At 36.2% G+C, this 22,384-nt stretch overlaps 1 protein-coding gene across 5 annotated transcripts in view; it reads left to right on the top strand.

The window, feature by feature from the left end:
- The window catches only part of LOC124166550 (serine/threonine-protein kinase MRCK alpha), an 86,665-nt gene that overhangs the window by 38,964 nt on the left and 25,317 nt on the right, over nt 1–22,384 (top strand). For all 5 annotated transcript variants that reach the window (XM_046544108.1, XM_046544111.1, XM_046544110.1 and 2 more), the window contains 7 exons: nt 89–195; nt 13,937–14,226; nt 16,771–17,260; nt 18,289–18,575; nt 19,871–20,014; nt 20,583–20,718; nt 22,030–22,340. In XM_046544108.1, coding sequence (XP_046400064.1) covers nt 89–195; nt 13,937–14,226; nt 16,771–17,260; nt 18,289–18,575; nt 19,871–20,014; nt 20,583–20,718; nt 22,030–22,340 — 1,765 coding nt within the window. The remainder of the gene's footprint in view (nt 1–88; nt 196–13,936; nt 14,227–16,770; nt 17,261–18,288; nt 18,576–19,870; nt 20,015–20,582; nt 20,719–22,029; nt 22,341–22,384) is intronic.

The raw sequence follows: 22,384 nt of genomic DNA, 5'->3' as shown, positions 1-22,384 counted from the left end.
GAACTTGAAAATTTTCCCATAGAATTTCTCCATTTTTCTTGTTATTTGTGGAGATGCCATCACATGATTGTTCCTTTCCTATCTACAGGGAACTAAGAGATTCGAGGCAGAGGTTTGATGGCTTGAGTCACGAAATAAAAAGAAAGGAATCTCAGATCAAGGAGCTGCAGCAAAGGCTGGAAACAGGTGATGGATGTGAGTTTGCATCATTTTTTACTTTTTTAAATTTTGCTATCATATTTTTGTGCTCTTTCATTCTGGTGTAAATAGTATGTTTTATGCCCTTCTTGTAGTAAGTGAAGAAAAACAAGAATTGTTTTGTAGCATTATTTTGCAGGACTCATTTTCACCTCATATCTTTGGATAGGTCTGAAGAGAGGAAATCCAAATGCCAATTGAAGTTGGGAGAAAAATATCTCTGAAACGGTTTTATTATTGCATAAGACATTAATGGGGTGGAGAATTGGTTTTCACCTACTGTGTGCTAGCCCTCTTCGCCTAGTCCGCTCTTTTACTAGCCCCCTACAGGTTAACCGTTCTCTGCCCCCCTGATGATTGCCTAAGACTATCGAAAAAATTGTTTCGGAGTTATTTTCCTTCCAACTCTAATTGGCTTTTGGATTTCCCATCTTCGAATATATTCATGAAATTAGTGCCTCATCTTCGTTATATCATTCGTAACTTAAAAGATAATTTTTTAACCATGGAGAGCTCTGCCTCGCTTTATATCATTGCATTGGTAATATTTTATTGCCCTCCATGTCATTTTTCTATTTAGTTTTTCGAGGTGCTATTTTATCAAATGGAAAATATTCAATTCATGTCATTATAGTTCATAAGGTCTCGCTTAGTGTTTGTAGCTAAATAATTGGTTTTATTTGTCCTCAGCATTCTTAGTTGAATTTAATTTTTTTCAGTGCTGAAGTGAATTGATTCTAATCTCATGCATAATTTGGAAGGTTTAGAAACCATGTTTATAAATTCTTATTGTTTACTTCCTTACTATTTTGTTCATCCCTAATTCCATCTTCTATTCAAAAGCATGTTACCAGGTTAGACCAATATCTATTTATTGAAGGAATAACATGTGATCCATAAATTTAAAGTGTGCTTAATGCTACAAATCAATGATTTTTCCTCATCAAGTGGAATTTAATGTTACATTGATTTGAAAAGAAATAATACAATATAAATGCAGGAGAGCCTCAAATTTATGAAGTGGAAATGTCTCTGCAACTTTTTTAATCTCAGGGTAGAAAAAGGGCAGATTACCTTCATATGTTTCAGGTTGCTTGCATTTATCACCCAGCGGGTCTATTTTCATACGGTGTGTGTAGGTGCCTAATTTTGGTCGCTTTTAACATAAAAGCGACCAAAATTAGGTTCTCTGAAGAGGTGTGAATTTGTTTTATTTGAAGTACAATATGCTTTTGAGGTTGTTCTTATATATTTAAAAGGGTGCATATGAAAATTAATGATCAAGAGCTTATTCCTGAAGAGCTTGGTATTGTTAATGTCTGATAATGCATCTATTGAAGTTAAATTAACTCGGTTAATCAGCTCCTTGTATATCATATTATTGAATTTGCCATGATATTTCAGTGATTATGACATTGCAATTTTCAGCACAGATACTCTTTCCTCATTTGTACCTGTGACGGTCAATTCTTGTACCACACACAAGTGAAGATATAGTGGACAGAAGGCGCACATGTTTGAGTAAATTGAAGGCTAAGGAATTAAGGTAGTGATTTATGTCGTGAGCTGAGAAATATTTAACAGCCTCTATTGCCTTGTATATCTAAGGAGTTCCTGTTTTCTTATCTTGCTCAAAATGCTCCTTATGGAATGCGTACATGAATTGATTTATAATTAATATTTTGGAGATTAACAAAACTATCAAGTGTAATTCTTGGAACCATAATAACTTCGTTCGAATGTTAGCTGAGCAAATTTGGTGCGTTTACTTTTTCTTTGCTGTAAATGCTTTTCATTTTGACTCTTTCTGTTAACATTTTAACTAAAAAAACTTCATCGTTAAATAATGGCATTGCAGAATTTTTAAGTGAAATTCCTGTTCTCTTGTAGCAGATGCACAAACAAGTTGGTGCTTCCCAGTTGGTGATGTGACAATAGGGTAGTTTCCTTCATCAAAGAAAACGAAAGGCATTGATTGAGATTCGTTACCCACCATTAGTGTATTCATAATATTCAAATTATTTGGCTTTAGAAACCCCAGTTTAGACGAATGTTAATGGTCAATTTTAATATCATTTGAAAAAGGCCAGATTTGCACCCATGCATTGCCACTCCACTTGTCGTCACAGGGACCCAGATGCTATACGAGTAGTCGGGAGTTTTACATCATCTGAGATAATCAATGCATGCTTGTGGCTTAGAGCTCAGGGAAACATCTCTTAATAATCGCTTATTAAAATTGCATATGTTCGGAAAATTTCCCTCTTTTGATAGAGTATTAATGATCCTTATTAAGGCAAACGCTACCTGCTAACTAGGTACTCTGCTGCCTGCTAGCAGCCTGCATCGTAGCAGCGCTCAAAGCCTCGTTCCAAGGTGGCCTCACACGGCAGCAGCTGGAACCAGAATAACATCACACGGGCTTTTCCCAGCATTCATACTTAGCCGTCGCATTTTTTGCACGCTTTAAAATTTTCAATTTGATCGCAAAAAATAGATATTGTCATTTAAAAATATAAAAGCGTGAAATATGTACTCCAGGAGTAATAATCTTTCGATTTAGGCAATAAAAAAAGTAGAAAACCACACTATTAGTTTCATGCCAAACCCAGGCTTATTATCAAATCAAAAATTTAGAGTAAAAAGATCAGGTGATAATGCTTTTACCTTTGATATTTGAAATCACTTTGAATATAAAAGTAGATCGAGCTAGTTGGTCGTCTTTTAAATTACCAGTTTTTAAACAATTTATTGTGCGAATGAAGAAGTTATCATTCCTGGTAGAGGTTTCCTGGTGGTAGTGAGTTGTTTTCCAACTGGATAGGAAGGCTATGCGACTAGAGTGTGATTTTTAGAGGAAGCATTAATAAAAGGAAAAGACTGGATGAGTGTGGTGTGTGTAACAGAGCCTCATCACAGATTTAAGTCTTAACGTAAGACAGTCTGATCTTGGTGGACATTAGTCAGGGCTTCCACTGACCAAAGATTTTCACTTTTACTCACTTACTGTATTTTTCTCATGAACCACATACACCTGTTTTTTTAAATTGAATGCACATTATATGTACACAAGGAAGGGCACTTCAACAGAGTATTTCAATTTTAAACAGCATCAATGGGAAAGAAAAATAACAGCATTGGGATCAGTAATTTCCGCCAAGCAAATAATTTGTTGCATTTGCCCTCCTTTGCCCATTGCGGTGTCTGTAATTCCTGGTCAACTTTTGCCTCTGAACATTGTGTGAAATGATGATTTCCATGATGGAAAAAGAACCTTTGAATTTTGCTTTATAAAGTTTAATTATAACGCGACTTGGATTTCAATACAGTAAGTCCTCTAACTACGAACATTTGGCTTATGAACTTTCAGAGGTACGAACATTTGAAAACTTAAAGCATGCCCAAAATTTTGAATTTGGCACCTTAGGAGTGGGCCGATGCGATGTGGTTTGGAATAGAGGAACTCTCACTTTAGGGACAGTCTGAACAAAGTATCGGTTAATCTGTTGTGAAGTCAGAAACTGTTCTATGTTTTGCCCATTCTTCCTTCCTGATGACAGCAAACTTTTTTCGGCTCCAGGCGTATCACACTAGCAGCTAGATCAGTTCATCACGGTCATGAGTCAACACAAAATTGTGATTCAGTGTTGCATTCTGCAGGGTAACAACACTTACCAATGCCAAATCAAATTTGGGGGGTTATGACCTGGGCCGGGGAAGTATGGAATACCCCTCGGGAGAGAAGGGCGTTCTCCCGTGTAAAATTTTTTGAAATACCCTTTTTTTTTACATATTTTGAAGCCTAATATTTTTATTAATAGCAACAGATGAAATTGAACAATTTGAATTATTTTTCCTAAGGCCAAATTTTTGGATGAGAAAAATTCAAATTAGTGCCTTATTTTCACTGTACAAGTCAGAGATAGAACAGCATCCGATTGCCCTCCTAAGTGTAATTAGTGCTGTCACCTGAATAGTGGTGCATTAAATAATCTTTGTTTGGTGCCTTTGAAAGGTTCAACTTGCAAAAAATCCCACTTTTTCCCTCTTCCCTCTTCTTTTTTTCTTCAAACTTTCTAATTTTAAGTACACCAGGACTAGCCACAGTGATAACTTTTATGGGAGTCACCCACAATGATTTTTTTACTCGATTTTTCAACCCGATTTTTTTCACAATTCAAACCTTCTCCTGCACTAGTGCAGGGTCCATTGTTTAGGTCCGAGTCCACTATCTTTTGTCTTTGGGAATTCTGAATACTCTTCAAACCTCATTAGGATTGCACCCATTACTTGCCCTTGCATCAAGCAGTGGGTACTTTATCTCTGACTTGTAGGGTGAAAAGTGGAATTTGAAGGGCATGTTTGAATTGCTCTCATTACAAATATATCCTAAGAATAACATATTCGAGGATATTAATTAACTTTTTCACTGACTGATGGTTACTACACAAACTTAGTAGAGGTACTTTTTATCCCCCAAAGTGCATAATGAGGACAATTTTCCATTTTGGTTTTAGTGTCTCATATGGTAATATTACTTTTAAGTGAACCGAGTAGAGGTAAGGTTTACCATCACCGTTATTGTATGATCCTTCACTTATGATTTTGAGATTCTAAAACCTGGTTGATAATTAACCCCACGAGCAAGTGTAAATTTGTGTAAATTATTCATTTAGGCCATGCTTGTATATATTTTATTTCGATAAAAACTTAGTATTTGTATTATTTTCAATATTATATCTTGTATTGTTTGACCAGATGTGTTATTGGATGGAAATTAGGAACACTTAAAAAATTTAAGTTCAAGTAAGTAGTCCATTTTTATCTGGTAAAGGAGGAAAAACTAATTTGCACAGAATAGTTGTTTATTCCTGAGGAAATTATACTTTGGTATCTTTGGGGCCATCCTGAACAGCATGAATGCTTTGTAGTAGCTTAAAAAAGCTTTATGTGACGTTGTTTTCTATAACTGCTTCTTTTGTAGTGGCAAATTAACTGGTATCGTGTAGCAGCTTATTTGCTATTGAGTTATTTATTATTTCCTTATTAGTAATATACTAAAACAAACTTTTCCACCTGTCAGGTGTGAATATATTAATGTGGGAATATGGGAGGTAATTTTGTGTTTAGTGCTTATGAGCTTAAGGTAATTTGTCTGAAGGAATTTGAAAACTATGTGAGCAGATTCTATTCACATAGAATGTTAAGAACCTTAAAGCACTCAAGCATAATTTCTAGTATATGATCATGTCATGACAATTCGTTGAATTTCAAGGTCGAAAAATCTTTGTGACACCAAATCAAAATGAGTTTGACTATTATTTTAAGTAATGGGGGTGATGAGCTCATTTATGTTTAAAACAGCAGTGCTTCAAACCAGTGTGTATTGACTGAAGTCTGGCATTTATGTGGAGAATAGAAAGGCTAGCTCTATTGATAGCCTGTATATTGTAGAATTTATTTTTAAATTTTATTTTGCTACATTTGCTCAGTTTTTATCTTGAAAATTTAATGGGTACAAGTTGAGAAAGATACATCAGAACTTCACTTAGCTTCCATACTAAATGTAGGTCAAACAGACTCGTTGTCTGTACTTGCAGTTGCTATTTCAAGCTTTTTATCAAATACTTGTTAAGTTTACTTTGGCAAGTAAACAAAAAGTCGGCATTAATTTTTAATAACCAATGACAATGATTAGTTTTAAAGGAAATAATTTCATTGGGCTTGAGTTTCAAAGGACGAAAAGTAGGCCATGGAAATGTAAACGTTGATCATTCAATCCAATATTTTTTTGGCATCATTATTCACCCAACTGCTTAGCTAATATAGAGTTTCATAATTGTCTAATTGCTGTGCCTGGTAAATGCTTGAAAAACAGTTACGGCTGGTTAATAGAAGAAATCAGTGGAAAAGCCCTTGATGAAAAATTTTCTTCGTGACACTGGGGTGTGTACTAAAAAATAATGGTTCAAAGTTTGAATTTACCAAAAATGGAAGGAAAGCATATAAAAAAATTAATACAATGCTGCAGGTTCCAAACAATTCACTCTAATTTAAAATCTAGCTATTGCCATATTATTTTCCCTGTAACTAAACCAGATTGTGCCTTAATTTTTTCTTTGAATCCCAGTATTGACCCATGGGTACTAGAATGTCATGCTAAGTGCACCTTTAGGTTGATTTGATGCTATTTTTTCTATGACCCAGCCTTTAACTGTGAAGACCTAATAACTTCTATTGAGAGGTTTGGTGTTTATAAGCAATTGTATTAAATGTAATAAATCCAGGAAAGATTTCCAGCTTTTTTGCCAATGAAAGGCTAAATGATAAACATCATTTCAGTATCATTTCTGCTTACTATAATTTTTATTTTATAAGTGATGGTCTGTATTAGGGATAAATTAATGAGTAATGCATTTTACACAATGTTTCTTACCTCTATTTTTACATAACCGTCTGCTAGGTAATAAATTCAGTTTTAAGTAAGTGCATATGAAAGTCATTGAATATTAATGAATGGGAAAAACTAATTTAACTGAACCCTTGAAAAATTGCTTTGATGAGTTAATTCAATCAGAAACTAATTGGCTTGCTCCAAATTTTATTCAGATGAAAAGTTTCCCTGTAGTCATTTACATATGCTACCCCTTTGCTCTCTAATTTTATGGCTTAATTTTAACATGCATAGGGATCCAGGTCAGAAAATAGGGAAGGTATCTTCTATCCACGATTGAGATTGCCTATCTCCCTGTGAAAAATATTCACCATGTCTTCATGTACTCGTTTGCTTGGTTTGCAAAAGTTGACTTGGAAGAGTGTTAGGGCCTGACATTAATTTTATCCTGAAATAATTCTCGGCATGAAATATAGAGCAATGAAATATAGTTCAGGTATGGTTTGGTATTTGGAGGCAGTGAGTAACAGCTGAGAACATTTGCACCATCATGGAAGGCTAGGGAATGAAGGCTGGAGAGAAAGAAGGCGTCAGCATTAGCATGCTCTTACTGAAAACAGGGTTCCCACTCAACCGTGAAAACCTTAAAACTGTGAATAAGCCATGAATTTTGTCTACCATGAAAAAACCTGGAAAAAGCCGTGAATTTCACCATGAAACCTTAAAAAAATATCTCAATCTTGAATATAATACTACGAAAGGACGAATGAAATAACTTGCATTTCTAATAGACCCAGAATGAACCATTTACGAAAACTATCTGATTTGTAACTCCCACACAAAATGAGGGTGCATGCCATATGCTTTGAAATATGAGTTTGCCATTGGAATTTTACTCAAGGAAACTTTTCTGCGGCAAATAGGCTTTCAATTTATGACAATAGCTCTCAATAGACTGGGCTCACCTCGTTTGAGTTTATGTGAATAATAAAATGAAAGTGAAAATAACATGTTTCAGCAGGTATTTATTATGTCTTTATATATTTCAAACCAACTGCATTATAATTATATGAAATTGATTTTTAATATTTATTACATTTTATTTATCTGACAATTTTAATAAAATATTTTCCATGATCTCAGAAAGATTGGGTAAGGGAAATGTGGTTACTGTGCAGTAATTTATTTATTTATTTTACACACCACCGAAAACAGCTCTGTTCGGCCTTTACATCGGGGTTGATAATAGTTAACAATCACAAACATCCATGCCCTGGATAAGGGTAACTTACCCAGGCAGGACTCGAACCCGTGACCTTCGGGTTGGCAGGTGAGGACTTTACCCCGCCGCCACGGAGGCCGCAGCAATAACAACGTGCTCAAAAAATAATCTCTCGGCGAGGAATTAAAATAGGACTTCCGGTGTCCAGACGGAAGAAGGTCCTAAGGGCATTCGCATATTAAAGGAGGCCATGGTATTCGGCTTTTGGGCAAGAGTGTGGTTGGGTTGGGATTTTAGTCGTCCCTGAATTTTGCGAACGATAGGTGACGTCATAACAGATATCACTTTTCATTACTGCGTTTACATTCACGGCATCTGTCGCGTACGTTAAGTTTTAGTTAATGTACTTATTAGGTGATTGTCTTATTAAAGGACCGTGAATTTGACGATACTGAGACCGTGAAAACTAAAAAAAAAAAAAAAAACGTGAAAACCTGGAAAAAACCATGAATTTCATTATTTAGGTACAGTGGGAACCCTGTTTAAGACACTAAAGGGACCACAGCCTTATGTCCAATCCAACCGATGGTGCACTGAATTTGAACTGCCTTCTGAAAAGAACTCAAGCAGGGATCAGATAATCTGAAATGTCTCTGCCACCACTGGGATTTGAACCCAGACCTACAGGGTGGAATAATTAAAGCCAGGATATTTGAACAGGAGGAATAGTTGAAACTAATGGTGTAACTTAGTAATTTGCATGAGCAAGTTATTGAGTATTTTTGTATTTACTAGCAAAATTATGGTTTTGTAATAAAGTGCCATGTAATTTGTTATTATAATTAGCCTTCTAGATCATTTTACATAATATTCGTTAAAATTTGGGATGACATGATAATGTTATGTAGAAAGACATGCTTTCTACACCTTAAGACTTAATAGTGTTTGAGCATACATATATGCAATGGTAAAAATGGCCATCAGATGATATGACCTGCATGATAATATGTATGGTAGATTTAAATATTTTTTGTAATATAGAATCATTAGATAGTTTATCCATGTAGGAATCAGGACATCTATGGTGCATGGAAAAACTAATTTATAATTTTTTTTTAATTTTGAAAGATCGATTTTATTAATTGTATGGCCAGAGGCATGCTCCTCGGAAAACTATTGGTGGAGGTCCATGTTTTCTCCAAATAGATAACCATGAGCAAAAGACTCCGTGTGAGAGCGTGGGTGGGACGCTGGGTAGCCTTTGGAAGTTGACTAAAATCAGGTGACATTTTCCTTCAATCACCCCCAGTACTGATAATTTAAAACTGTTGTCTACTTTCAATCCTAGACAAATTGCCCCTATTTATTGGCGTCACAAGCTGCCTTTGGGGCTTACTGCTGCTGCTCATGAAAATGTATATCTGACATTGCCATCACCTCTTGGGACAGAAAGAGGCGTTCCCACTCGATCTGGTAAAGTAAAAATGTCGTCCTCTAACTGCATTTGTTTTCCCTTTACCACCAGTGGTTCACTTTATCTCACCGCATCAATGTTCATTTGTCAACTTGGACTGCTAAAACTTGTATGCTACGCATTAAATGGATTTACTACCGTGTGGAGTGTTTTCTCATAAATAACGAGCCCCAACTGTCCATTGATAGGCATTCCATTTGTTCCTGTGCGATAGGCACTTTCCTCTGATCTAAAGAAATCCATGCTTGCATCATACTCATGTGTTAGGATTATGTTCAGCCTAAATTCATATGCATATGTTTCTAAAATGTGAAATCCATGTAACCCTTCTGTTATAGATGTTTACAGATATGTGTTTAACATGGTTTATGATTGGCTTCAACTTCGACTGCTAACCGTGTTTTGAGTTGGTTCTGCAGGGTGGTTTACGACTGTTGCTTGACAGTTGATGGTGACTGTGTCTTTGGCTGGAAATTTACTTAAAGACTGGACACCATCTTGTATGTGATTGAGATTTGAAGCTTGAGTTTTTTTTTTTTTTTGATCACTTGTGTAGTTGCAAAATTTGAATAAGTGTTATTGTATAGTTTTAGCTGCTCCTTGCTTCATATAGAGTCGGAAAGAAGGTTCATAGTGAGCACAATTTCTTGATATTGGGAAGCTCTTGATGAATTCAACCTTTCTCAACTGAAATTGAACTAGGGATTTATTTTCACGAAGGAATTTTCCATTTGAGGAACTCAAGCATGCAGATATCAAATTTCATTTTCTTACCCATGGGGCTGCAACAGATGTTAAATATCCATATTGTCCACTGTAGGTGCACTGGTGTGAAACCATCATCTGTTAATGTTAAAATTCAGTTTGGTGGAAAATGACGGTTGATGTGGGCAGTTGGATTCACACAGTCGGAAGCCTATCCATTAGAACACATGTACTCAACTCGAATTGGAAGTTCAAGTTCAAGTTGATGTCAATCATAGACTGGGCTTTAGTCAGAGCTATCTTTGGAAAAGTACCTTTAAACTCCCCTCCTCTTCATGTATCACTGCTTATCTGTAGAATGATTATGTTGACGCATATGTTCTCATGGAAATGTGTATTGCATGTGTCAAAAGAATTGCATACTCATTTTCCGAAGAGAATGGTAACGTATTTACCATATGATTAAAAAAATATTTACTATTACTATTGATGAGCACTTGTAAATAATGATTTTGTTGCAGCTTCAAATGCTGAATTAATGTTGGTCCTTATCCAACCTGGGTCTCATTGAGGAACAGGGAATGAATCTCTGGGTTGCCAAGTGATTACTACTCATAGTAGTTCAACCGTGTGAGAGAAGCACATTCAAATGCTTTTGGGGCCTCCGTGTGCATACTGGCTTTTGGTGTTAAACAGCTATAATGCAATTTGTGATATCTCTGCTTGTTTCTATGATTAATATGCTTGGATTCTCTGTATACACTTATTTCATTCATGAAAAATTCGAATGTGGCTAATAGGTAAGGAGTAATGGTAAAAATCTTCCCAGCCGAATGAGGAAGAAGATTTCCAAAATTTGCCCCGACTTTCAGGGTCAACGCCAGAAAAAAAATTAGGGTTCTTTTTGTTTAAGGGGTAAGACATTTTTAGGACATTTTGGTGGGGATTAATTTTGAGGAGGACACTGTATATTCCAAAATTTTAAGGTTTTCGGACCCCCTGGCCCTCTCCTCCTGCTTTGGCTTTCTCAAATTTGATGATGAATACGTTAGCCTGTTGGATACATTTGGAGAATCACTTCTTCATGTTGAGTTTTTATCAGGGGGATGTGCTTGACCCTGATGGGAATGGTTCCAAACTGTTTTCACTCTGAGCGGTTGATTGTTATTGGTTAGCAATGCAACCGGAATTATTTAACCGGTTGTTATGTTCAAAAATCTTCTTTCCAACAAGGATATGAACTCTTATATTGAGTAGTCGAGTGTTGAATTTCAGACATTAAGAATTCTGATTGCATTGCAACCAATCGGAGTCAAGTGTTCAGAATGAAAACTAATTGGAAAAATTCAAATCAGTTTCAAGTACATCCCGCATGTAGTGTATGGAAGGGAGTGAAGAGCAAATTTTGGAAATGAACGTAAGCTGTGGTTTTGTGAATTTCTTATCACTGCTTCTTTACCAAGCTAAGTCACAGAGGCTCTTTTATAGATGTGTTTCATCAATGAATCTTTGAGGAGAAAGTTTGGGATCTGTGAAGGATCTCTGAATTTTAGTGTACATATGAAATGAAGTTGAACCCTGAATCCCATGATCATTTTGTAGTTACAGTTTCGGGGATAGTGGCAATGACAAAGGTTCATGATCTTTTATTTCTCTGTTTGTGATCGTTTCATTTTCTGTCCTTGTACATGCACTTGGCGGTTGTATTAGTTGTGTTGCCATCTGTAAATAATAATGGTAAACACTTTGAATCACAGATCGGAAAGTGATAATCATGTACTACAAAAATGAATACGTATGTGATAGAGATGGAGTCATTAGCTGTAATTTTCCCTATTTTTCAAAAGTGTGACCTAAATTGTTTCTTTGTTTGGGTATAAAAAATAGATTTTGTGATTTTGGCTCATTAAGAAAGTACCTTGAAACTTAGGATGCTGAAATGGGGTATGATTTGGCGATATCTGGGAATGGCAAAGGTGTCATTTTCACTGCATAAGCTGATTCTTTACTTAGCAAAATAATGACAAGTTTGCATATGTAGTGAAGACACCAATTGTGGCGTTTTCGGAAAAAGCCTTATTGTGACTTTGAACATTGCTACTGACCTGCAAACCTCGTTATGTCACACATCTTTTAAGATGACCTCTTCATGTATCTTCATGATAGCTTTGGTTACACTGAATATATAATTCGGTAAATATGCTGATATTTGGTTTCTTGCCATTTTTTTAGATAATTTGGCTTTAGCATGGTTATTGTGCTGGATTCGTGCTTCCTTGGCAGTATTTATAGAGGCTAGTTTTTCACTTAGATTGGAATAGCTTATTCTACTTCTCTGTTTTTTTTTTTTTTCAAAATTTACGCAACCTATATGTCTTGGCCTTTCTTTGTAGTTGCTTTTTTATTTTCATTTGTATATTTTTTTGCCTTCTTCAAATATTATTAACCATATTTTTATTCATCTTTAATACAGTTTGTTTGTTAACTTGTAACTACTTTTTTATTTACTTTCTATTCACTTTTTTGTGAAAATATCTTTTTCATGTAAAAAAGGAAATTTTTCCATTACTTTTAGTTTTCAGTTTTGTAACTTTTTGGTTTCAACTTCATATTGTAATTAATGTACAGATATTTTGGGGATGAAGCTCTTTCATTTTCTTAAGTGTGAGATCTTTTATTGTTCTTTTTCCCGTTTAAGAGTGGCATAATGTTAATTTCTGCTCCATTTTTTAATGGGGTTTAAGAATATTTTGCTCCTTTTATCCTTGGAGTGAGACTATCCAGCATTATAGTGACAAACTGTTTAATTGAATGTCAAATTTTTATCGGCAAAGTTATTCTTGACAGCCTTAGAATAGTGGTGACTGATGTGATGGGTGTCATTTTTCATCTTAAAAATGACATCCGATGAACAGTGCCCTTACTTGCCTACAGCGGTATCATTGATGTTCTCTTTGATGGGTGTCCAAGTCAAATGTTTTTTAATCGTGTTTTTGTGTTTTGCATTTTTACTGTTCTTTTGAATTTTGTTTGTATTGATGATTTTTTTGAACATTTTGTATATCCCTAATTGTACCTCTTTCATTTTAGAATGATGGGATTCCTCAGTCGTGTGCGCAAAGCTTAGACTATTTCCACACACACTGGCAAAATTATTACCGGTACTGGCACTAATAATGGGTGCAATGTAATTAAATGCAAGCGTCAGACTCATAATGTCTGGGATATATTTCAATCCTGCTGTGCGAACTGTGTTAAAATTCACTTAAATTGACATGGGAAAACATTTTTCTGGACTGGTAATCAAATCTCAAGGCCTTTCAAGTTACTTTAAGGCTTTCCAGGCTAATGCACATCCTTCTATGATATCCAGGTTCCTTGATTCCAATGTCAATTTTACTGAGGATTATAGCGCTAGGTGTAAGGTAAAAGCAGCCGTGAAAACCTTATCAATCTACCATAAAATTTAAACTATGCACAACCATGTACACCCCAGATTAAAAATAGGTAAAAGCCATAACTTTTAAATTGTTTATATTATTTAATTTTATATTTGTTAGTATACTTGCTTCATTGTCATTCTTGTAAATTATATGAGGGGGTGCTAATGTGCACCTTTGAAACCAATGAAAAAGAATCCTAAAAATGCCTGTCATTTGAACCATGAGAATGAACTTGGAAATATGTAATGCTAGCCTTAAAAACATGGAATTATTCCGCAATTTTACTTTGTAACTTTCCAGAACACCTTGGATGGGTAACTCGCGTGATCGAATGCCCAAAATGAAGTGAGTTATTGTGACTAGTAATGTTGGTATGTGTGGAAATAGACCACAGCCTTTGCCAGAAGTCAGTGCTGGTAATGGCGCTGGCTTTTCTCATTTGTGTGTGTGTCGGGAAATGGATATTATTATGCTCAATGTTTTTATTTGAACATTTTCAGTCCTGGATGTGCGGCCATCTTCTCAAATGTCATATCTGGACCACTTCCTCAAAGAGACTGGAAACAACGGTACCACAAACTCAACTGCTACTGCCAATGCTTCAACTGCCCTGTTGCCTCTCGGTACCACTCATGCTGGCTCCTCTGTTTCTCCACTAACAACTGCTGCGCCTCATGCTTTACAACATGTCCATGCTTCTGGGTCTGTGGAGAGTGAGGAGGGAGATATTGAGGATAACCGTGCCCCATCTCTTGCCAGTAGTCGCTCCAATTTATCTGAAATTAGTGTGGTAAGGTTTTTTACAGTCTCCTTTTTATCTTTTCCAGCAAAAAATGGACCGGAGAAGGTTTTGATATTATATTGTGGGGAGCCATACCTGTACTTCCCAGGCTAAAACATTTTTTTTCTCAGATTTAATATTTCTCTCATCAGGTATTTAAATCAAATTATGTGAAATTAGCATATTAAGAAGTTTTACAGTCACTTTCTTTTTAGCAGCCATAAAGTGATCAGAGAAGATGGTGGTTTTCTTTGGAGAGCCCTCTCCGTTTCCTTTTTATTCTTTATTTTGCTTCAGAATTTGACTTTTCTCTTGTGAGTTCCTAATCATCAGTACTCTACCAAGCAATGATTGGTCCATTGTTAGGATTTTTGGAATCGTTCAAGTATTACGCATGCACTCCTTGGGGAGGGGGTTTTTCTTACTCCTGCTGACAAGTGGGATGGGGGTGTCATAGTATCACCTATGCAAATCAGGAAGATCTTATTATAGAAGGTAAAAAGGAGCAGTGATTAAGTAGAGCATTTGGTTGGATTTATGCTCAATGTAAATTTTATCTATTCTCTGTAAAATTCCTAGACTGCATACTGGGTTACATTTATAGCAATTTATAAATAAATACTTTATTAAATATAATTTACTCTTGAATGCTAATAAAGTATTTTTACAGCCCTGCATGGCTGTGTGGGTTTAGGGAGAATGCTCCACTCGGTGCCTTGTGTGCCTGTATGGGGGTACTAATTTAAAGGGCTAATTGAAATTAATTCTGGTTGTGAAGAGTGATCATTGGGAATTTAAATCCAGTGGCCAAAGGGTAATTGTTCCCATTTTTATAGTAATCATGTGAAATGTTAAAGAAACATTTCAAAAATAGTGTACAATGTTCAGTTTTTTTAATAAAAATAAATAAAAAAAATGAAAAATCTGACTAACCAAGTTTGGAAAGGGTTTGTATTTTTTTTAAGAGGAGGCACCAAAAAATGGCCTAAAATTTGCTAACGTAATACTTGAATATCTTCTCTTTATTTTTCAGCCAGCAAGCATTTAGTTACTAACTCTACTCCTAAAAACACTTTTGGTTTTTGTCCTTAAGACACCTGGAAATCATATGGGATCCCTGACATCTATTCATAGTATCTAATGTAATCATCTTTCATCCTTACTGACCCTGCATTGTCTGCCCCCTCTGCTTATCTCTAAATCCTATGAACAATTTTCTCATTGGAGTTACTCAGTGGTTTTAAGTGTTTTGGAATTATTTTTTATTCCAATCCAATACTGATTGTTCCCAATGAGACCAAAATGAATAATATTTCCGACTCGCATGAGGTATCCATTACCTATTTGTCTTGAATATAGTTTCTGGTTCAGTGATTAAAGATGTAAATGTCTCTTAGAAAATATCTTCATGCTTAGAGGTAGCTCCAAAATAGTATGCTTAAATTTTATGTGCTATTTGATTAGTATGTTCTGCTGACCTGGCTCTACATTACTTTTGTAAATGTATATGTTGAGGTGTAGTTGATGTAGAAGGGTAGATATCTGACCTGTTCATGTTCTATGTGCTTGGGTGCAAATTTAAGTGCTTATGTACATTGATATACTTTTTAGAATGCCTAAAAGGTGTTGCGTTGGACTATCCTTTGCATTATTGAGAGGAAATTTGATGTTATAGGAGATGGATTCCATATTTTACGATACAGTAACATCTAGGCTTTACTTGTCGTAGCTTGTTCAGCCTCAACGACACTGCAGGAATCTCCATTCCTAAGCCCTCCAAACTGGTAGAGTAGAAGTGCATACTGACATAATCTGAATTATTTTTTCAGGCACGTCGTTGTGGAAATAATGCTTGTTGTGAATGCAGCAAATATTCAGTAATTTACTAAATGCAATGTGTTTTGTTCCTGGAAGAGTTCCTTCATGTTCAAGTGAAGGTTTCTGCTGTGGTTGTTGAATATACTTCTTGTTCTTCCAGGTTCTCAAGGGTGAAATTCTTTGCAAATTAGCTCAGCAAATTGAAGTTAGTGGTTTCCCTCGATACTTTGTGAAATTTGCTGGACATATTGAATGAATGACTTAAACTTTGTTTTTCCACAGAATTTTTTATTAAATCACAGCCATGGTTTAGACATTTAACTTCACCTTCTGGTGAGGAATACATGAGTGCACCATCTTATGTCAGGTGTTTTCCCTTTCTCTCTCTCTCTGGGGTCACCCCTCAAGTATTTAAATGGTGTACCTATGTATTCTTATCCAGAGGATGACGTTAACCGACAAAACTATAGTCGTGATTTAATAAAAAAAATTCTGTGAGAAAACAAAGTTTATAAGTTCAAAATCTCAGCAACTTATTCTAATATGGAAACATGTTTTACATGATTTTACACATTTTTCTCAAAATTTTATGCCGTTTCTTTGGGAAAAGGAATCATCTGATATTTTACGATATCCCTCATGAGATTGTGTGTGATTCGGCTCAATCCCTTTGTGTCCTTCCATAGAGCCGTCACACATAATTAATGGAAGCCCTCTTATGGCTTTGGTTTTCAGGAGCACGGTTCCCCTCCGGGCCACGAGCGGAAATCCCACCAGGGCTATGCCCAGCAGCACGCCCACATGTCTCAGATGCACCACCACCACGCCCAGCAATCACACTCCCACGCCCATCCTCAGGCGCCACCTCCCCCCGCGCCCCAGTCGCAGCCTCCATCCATGCAGCAGCACCACATGATGCAGCAGCACCATCACCACCACCCTCAGCACCCTGTGCTCTCCCCTCCGCCCCCTCCCCCACCACAGGCCAACCCTTCCCACTTCCACCACCACCAGATGGTAGGCATGCACCACCAGCAGCAGCCCAAGCCCAAGGCGCACCAGTTCCTCGTGAGGACCTTCTCCTCGCCCACCAAGTGCTCCCACTGCACCTCACTCATGGTGGGGCTCACGCGCCAGGGCGTCGTCTGCGAGGTGTGCGGATTCGCATGCCACATTGGCTGTTGCGAGAAAGTGCCACCTATTTGCCCAGTTCCTGCTGATCAGAGTGAGTGCCTTTTCAAACCATGTGCCATCCATAATCCTCTTGATGGCCCAACGCTTCTAAACTTCAGTTTACGATGTTTACAAACCAGGTTCTCTTATTACAGAACATGGGTGTTGTTAATGAATTACACAACAACTTCCTACATTCCACCCTTTAACTGTTTAGTGCCTAGCATGCCTGTACAGGCATGGAGAAAAAGTTCCACTTGATGCCTGTATGGGGATGATAATTTAAAGGATGTTTGCATAAAATCAGACAGTGAAGGGAACCTTTGGCAATTTAAAGCCAGTGGCTAAAGGTTAATATTTAATTCATTATATTGAGCCTGGTTTTTTTGTTTCTGCTAAACACCACAATAAGATCCACATAAATTCAGCTGAGAAGACTGAAATGATCTGGATTCTAATTTTTATCTGTGAAAGAAGCTCCAGGGGCTTGCAAGTAGAGCTATATTGAAAAATTAGAGATAAAGAACATTTGTTGATTATTAACTATAAGGGAGTACTTTCCATCTGTCATGTGCATAAGAAATAAAAAAAAAGTTCTAATTTTAAGAGCAATGAGTATGAATGACAATTGTTACATCAACTTTTTCGGGATAAGTTTCAGGATGCATTGTTGCCCTGGAAAAATAATAATAATAATTTAAAATATTTAGGACTTTCGTTGGTTCCTCAGAACAATTCCAATGATCAATATTCATAGTGAATGTTACTATTGTAACAATCCACAGTTAATTTATTATCTACCGTACTCAACTTCAGTGACTCACTGCTATTTTTCTCGTGAATTTCCTTTCCCTAAAAAATGACACTTAACTGCCAAAACTCAGGTCAGTTGATATTAAGGGTGGAGTATTGCCGTGTACTTCGTTTCATTTTGAATAATTCAATTTCATCGGCTGAATGGGAATCAGCCAGCCATATCTTTACAATTATCTCTTTGAAGTACGTGTTCTTTAGTTCAAATGGCTCCTTAATCATGGTGTCCATTCATCAATTATGTCTCAAACACTTTTTTTTTTGCAGCTAAACGTCCCCTGGGAATCGATCCAACCAGGGGCATTGGTACAGCTTACGAAGGTTACGTCAAAGTGCCCAAACCAGGCGGTGTGAAGAAAGGTTGGATCCGCCAGTTTGTTGTGGTGTGTGACTTCAAGTTATTCCTTTACGACATATCTCCAGACCGAAATGCCTTGCCGTCTGTTCACGTGTCTCAGGTGCTAGATATGAGGGATGAAGACTTCTCTGTCAGTTCCGTTAGAGATTCTGATGTCATCCATGCGACAAAGAAGGACATTCCATGCATATTCAGGGTAAGCATTGGATGTTATCCATTATAAATTCATAGTGTGCTCAATTGTTTATTGTGAAGGCAATGTGTTAATGGCATATTTTTATATAATTAAAAATAAAAGAAAAAATGACTATCTTTCATTCAAATATATGCTTAGTTCTGTATCTTGTGTTTCTTTTTGTATGTTCAAGAAGATAAACCTAATAGAACTGTCATGTTAAGTATCACTCTTTGTCGGGGAAATTTCATTCTGGAGAACTTAATGTGGCTTTTATGGCATATTTATGTCTCTTATCAATCATAATTCATTTCTGAAACCCATACTGAGACATTCCTGCTACAATTTATACATTATGGCCTATCATGTTGACAATAAAGGTTAAGATTTAATCTGGGAAAAAATGTTTTTTCTCAAGTTGCCAGTGACTAAATTTCTATCAGTATTGTCAAATCATAGCTTTTTTGTTTGTGTGTGGAGGGAAATTGATTGAGTGTCTGTTTTGATCTTCCTGGTTTGAAATACCAATCTGGTGTTTTGATTGTCTCATAGCAAACTGTCCATTATAGGTTATGCTGGCTTATTTATGTGCAGTATTTTAATGCCATCATCTTTCATTTAGCTTTCTCATTATGTAGGTATGGTTCTAATCTCAATCTCGTAACGTGCCTTTTCTAATCATGTGTTTGTGCTCTCTTCCATGTGAATGAGGTCTTTAGTGTATTTCTTATGTAGATAAAGGGCATTTTGTAATGCGTGTATTTTGATATCTGTACAAAGTTGTGAATTAGAATTTTGAGTCAGATAATCTGAGACCTAGTCGATAGGGGAACTTGGCAGCCTAGTGGGTATAGAGTGCACTGGATTCTAAGCCTGGGAGAAGCCCCTTACTTCCCAGAATAAAATCCTGAAAAGGCCCCAAGGAAAAGAACTGGCCCCCTACCCTGAATGTGTGATATTCACATGCCTGTGGCTAAGTCTAGGATGATTTCTACCCTAACTAACGTTTGGATTGAATCACTGAGTGTTATGATATCTTTACTCTTATTTTTCGTGACAATTCACCGTGGATTTTAATCTTAACAACCATTGAATTATGAGAATAAACTTTCAGCTCTTATAAAATCATCTCTCCACCAATTTTATGAATACTTACCAAAGAAAAACTTATCCCTAATCAACATGCAAAAATCAAAACAAAAGCTTCCTAACCTTTTTATGCAAATGCCTTCAAGGATACTGCAATGCAGTGAGTGAGTCTTTAAATGAATGAAGAAGTGCTGCCATCTCACTGCAAATTTGTCTTTTCCTTCCAGATAACAACTTCTTTGATGGATCCTCCTGGGATGAAAAACCATACTTTAATGTTAGCGGACACAGAAAGTGAGAAAACGAAGTGGGTTGTTGCGTTGAGTGAACTTCATCGGATCCTTAAGAGGAATAATTTACCTAATAGAACTGTGAGTAACTATATTGGTTTATTATTTATGATAATTTTAGCCTCAAATTCCGTAACGGCACAATTCCAAGGAGAAAGGTTTTGAGGAAAACAGTTTTTTGTATCTTTTCACCTTCTCAATTCAATACTTTGATTTTTTTCCTTACGTAGGTAATGCTTGATGTTTCTATCTCTGAGGGAATTGAGTGAAAACTGTTAACTGTTTTAGAGTGAACACATGTTAAAAATTGTATTTTTACTGCTTTGGAAGTCGGAGTACTTTTTGATGTTATCTTTCATTAATTGCAAGCAAAACTTAGTTATTATTTGAATTAGGTGAAATTCATGTTCGCTGAAATATCTTTCAATGCCTGACCTAATAATTTTCATAAAGATACATTCGAAGTATGCTGAGAGTGATGCTGTTCGTCTACAAATTGTGTGCGCTTAAAATATCTTTTGCTTTTTTAGGTTTCGAACATATACACTCTTACAGAAAATCTCAAATTTTGTGTGATTTTTAATTTTATTTTGTAAGAAATACTTCTCTTAACATTAAATTGAATCAATGTTTTTGTTTCTTTTTACAGATATTTAGAGCTAAGGAATTATTAGACAATACACTTGCATTCATCAAAAATGCATTATCTGGAGCAATAATTGATTCTGATCGACTAGTCATTGGCACAGAAGAGGGTTTATTTTGTTTGGATCTTGACAGAAGTGGTAAGTAATGCTTTGATGAGATATTTCAACCCTTTTTCCTTATTTAGGATAATCTAAGGCCTGGTCTTTAATGGGACGTAAGTTGTATGAAAGCCAAATTCCATAACATAATGGATATAGTTATTATCCATAAGATAGATCTCGTCACAAAAAAAAGTTGGATAGTATTTAGATGCAAAAAATATTTAAAAATGTATAAATATTTTAAAATACAATATCATTAGTGTCATAGGTAAAAAACTTATTGACAAATATATATTGCATGTAAAGCTAGCCAGGAATTCTTAAACTTTCAAGCCATTCTTAAGATTAGAGGCACATCTCAAAAGTGATATTTGAGAATCGATAATGAAGTCATTTTGTGAAAGTACTGAGTAAATGTAGAAAAAGTATCATGCTTTACCTCCACAGGCTAGGTTTTCGAAAAAAATGTGTGTGAAGTTTCGGCACTCACAAGGGGAGACCACGTACCTTGCTCCGCCTTTTTCAATGCCGTATTTTTTATGGCCTTTGGAATGGTGAACACATCTCTGAACTAGTTGTGGTTCCGTTGAATGAGCCTTAGTTTGGCTGTAATTAATTAATTTTCATGCGGTACTTTTCAAAAGCCTTATATAATTCCAAAATATCGCACCTCATGTCAGAGGGGTCAGGTGGGGTAGTGGTAGTGTACACTGCTTAAATACCTATACGCCATTATGATGATAAAAAAATTGTCTCGGGTCTATGCTTGCTGCAATTAAAATTAATGCAAAAGAACCCTCCCCTGGGTGAGAGTCATATTCGACTTTTCTTGATTCTTTTTATTTTTCTGTGCTATTTTAATGGGGTGTATGATTTTGCTACATATTCTAATATATTGAATGCAATTTAATTTTTATATATTATTATTTCTTTGATTTATTTTATACTTCTTATTTTATAATTTTGGCACATGATCATACTGGCGATTATGTTTTGTACTTCGGAATTTTACCCTAGTGATAAATAAATGAGTAATAGTACTAAGAAGTTTGTTATGAAGAGGTATGGCTGTAAATCTGCCATTAACACGTTGCGTACCGATGGCGAGAATTCTCGTCATTTTTTTCCCGAACATTCCTGACGGATGATGAAGATTCTCGTCATATAGGCACGTCAACCTAAACAAGTTTAAAGCGAACAATACGTATTCGTTAGGTTGTTTTCAGTTGTTGTTCGTTATTCATAATGAATTGATGCATCATAACGTTTGATTGGGTAAAGTTATATTCTGAACATTAGCATACCCTGGTACACAACATGTTAAAAAACTATGTCAATTTTTTTCAGAGATGGCAAGAGTTGGTGAAGGGAAGAAGGTGCACCAACTGGAGTATGTGATTGAAGAACAGCTTCTAGTGGTGGTTTCAGGGAAGCAAAGGCATGTCCGACTTGTGCCTGTGAGGGCACTGGACGGGGACGATGTGGAATGGATCAAGGTGGCAGAAACTAAAGGCACGGTCACCTTCACCATTGGGCATCTGTCAGAGCCACCACCATCCTCAAATCCCCTGACAACCCCCGGGCAGCCTGCCTCCATATCTCCTGCATCAGCCAAAATTTCATCCCCCTATTGCCTCTGTGTTGCCATCAAAAGACAGGTATGCAGATGTTTGATTTGCCTATGATTTTGCTTCCTAGAACT

This window comes from Ischnura elegans, chromosome 10 (genome assembly GCF_921293095.1).
Source record: "Ischnura elegans chromosome 10, ioIscEleg1.1, whole genome shotgun sequence".
Taxonomy (NCBI): domain Eukaryota; kingdom Metazoa; phylum Arthropoda; class Insecta; order Odonata; family Coenagrionidae; genus Ischnura; species Ischnura elegans.
This window is presented reverse-complemented; position numbering and strand designations above follow the sequence as displayed.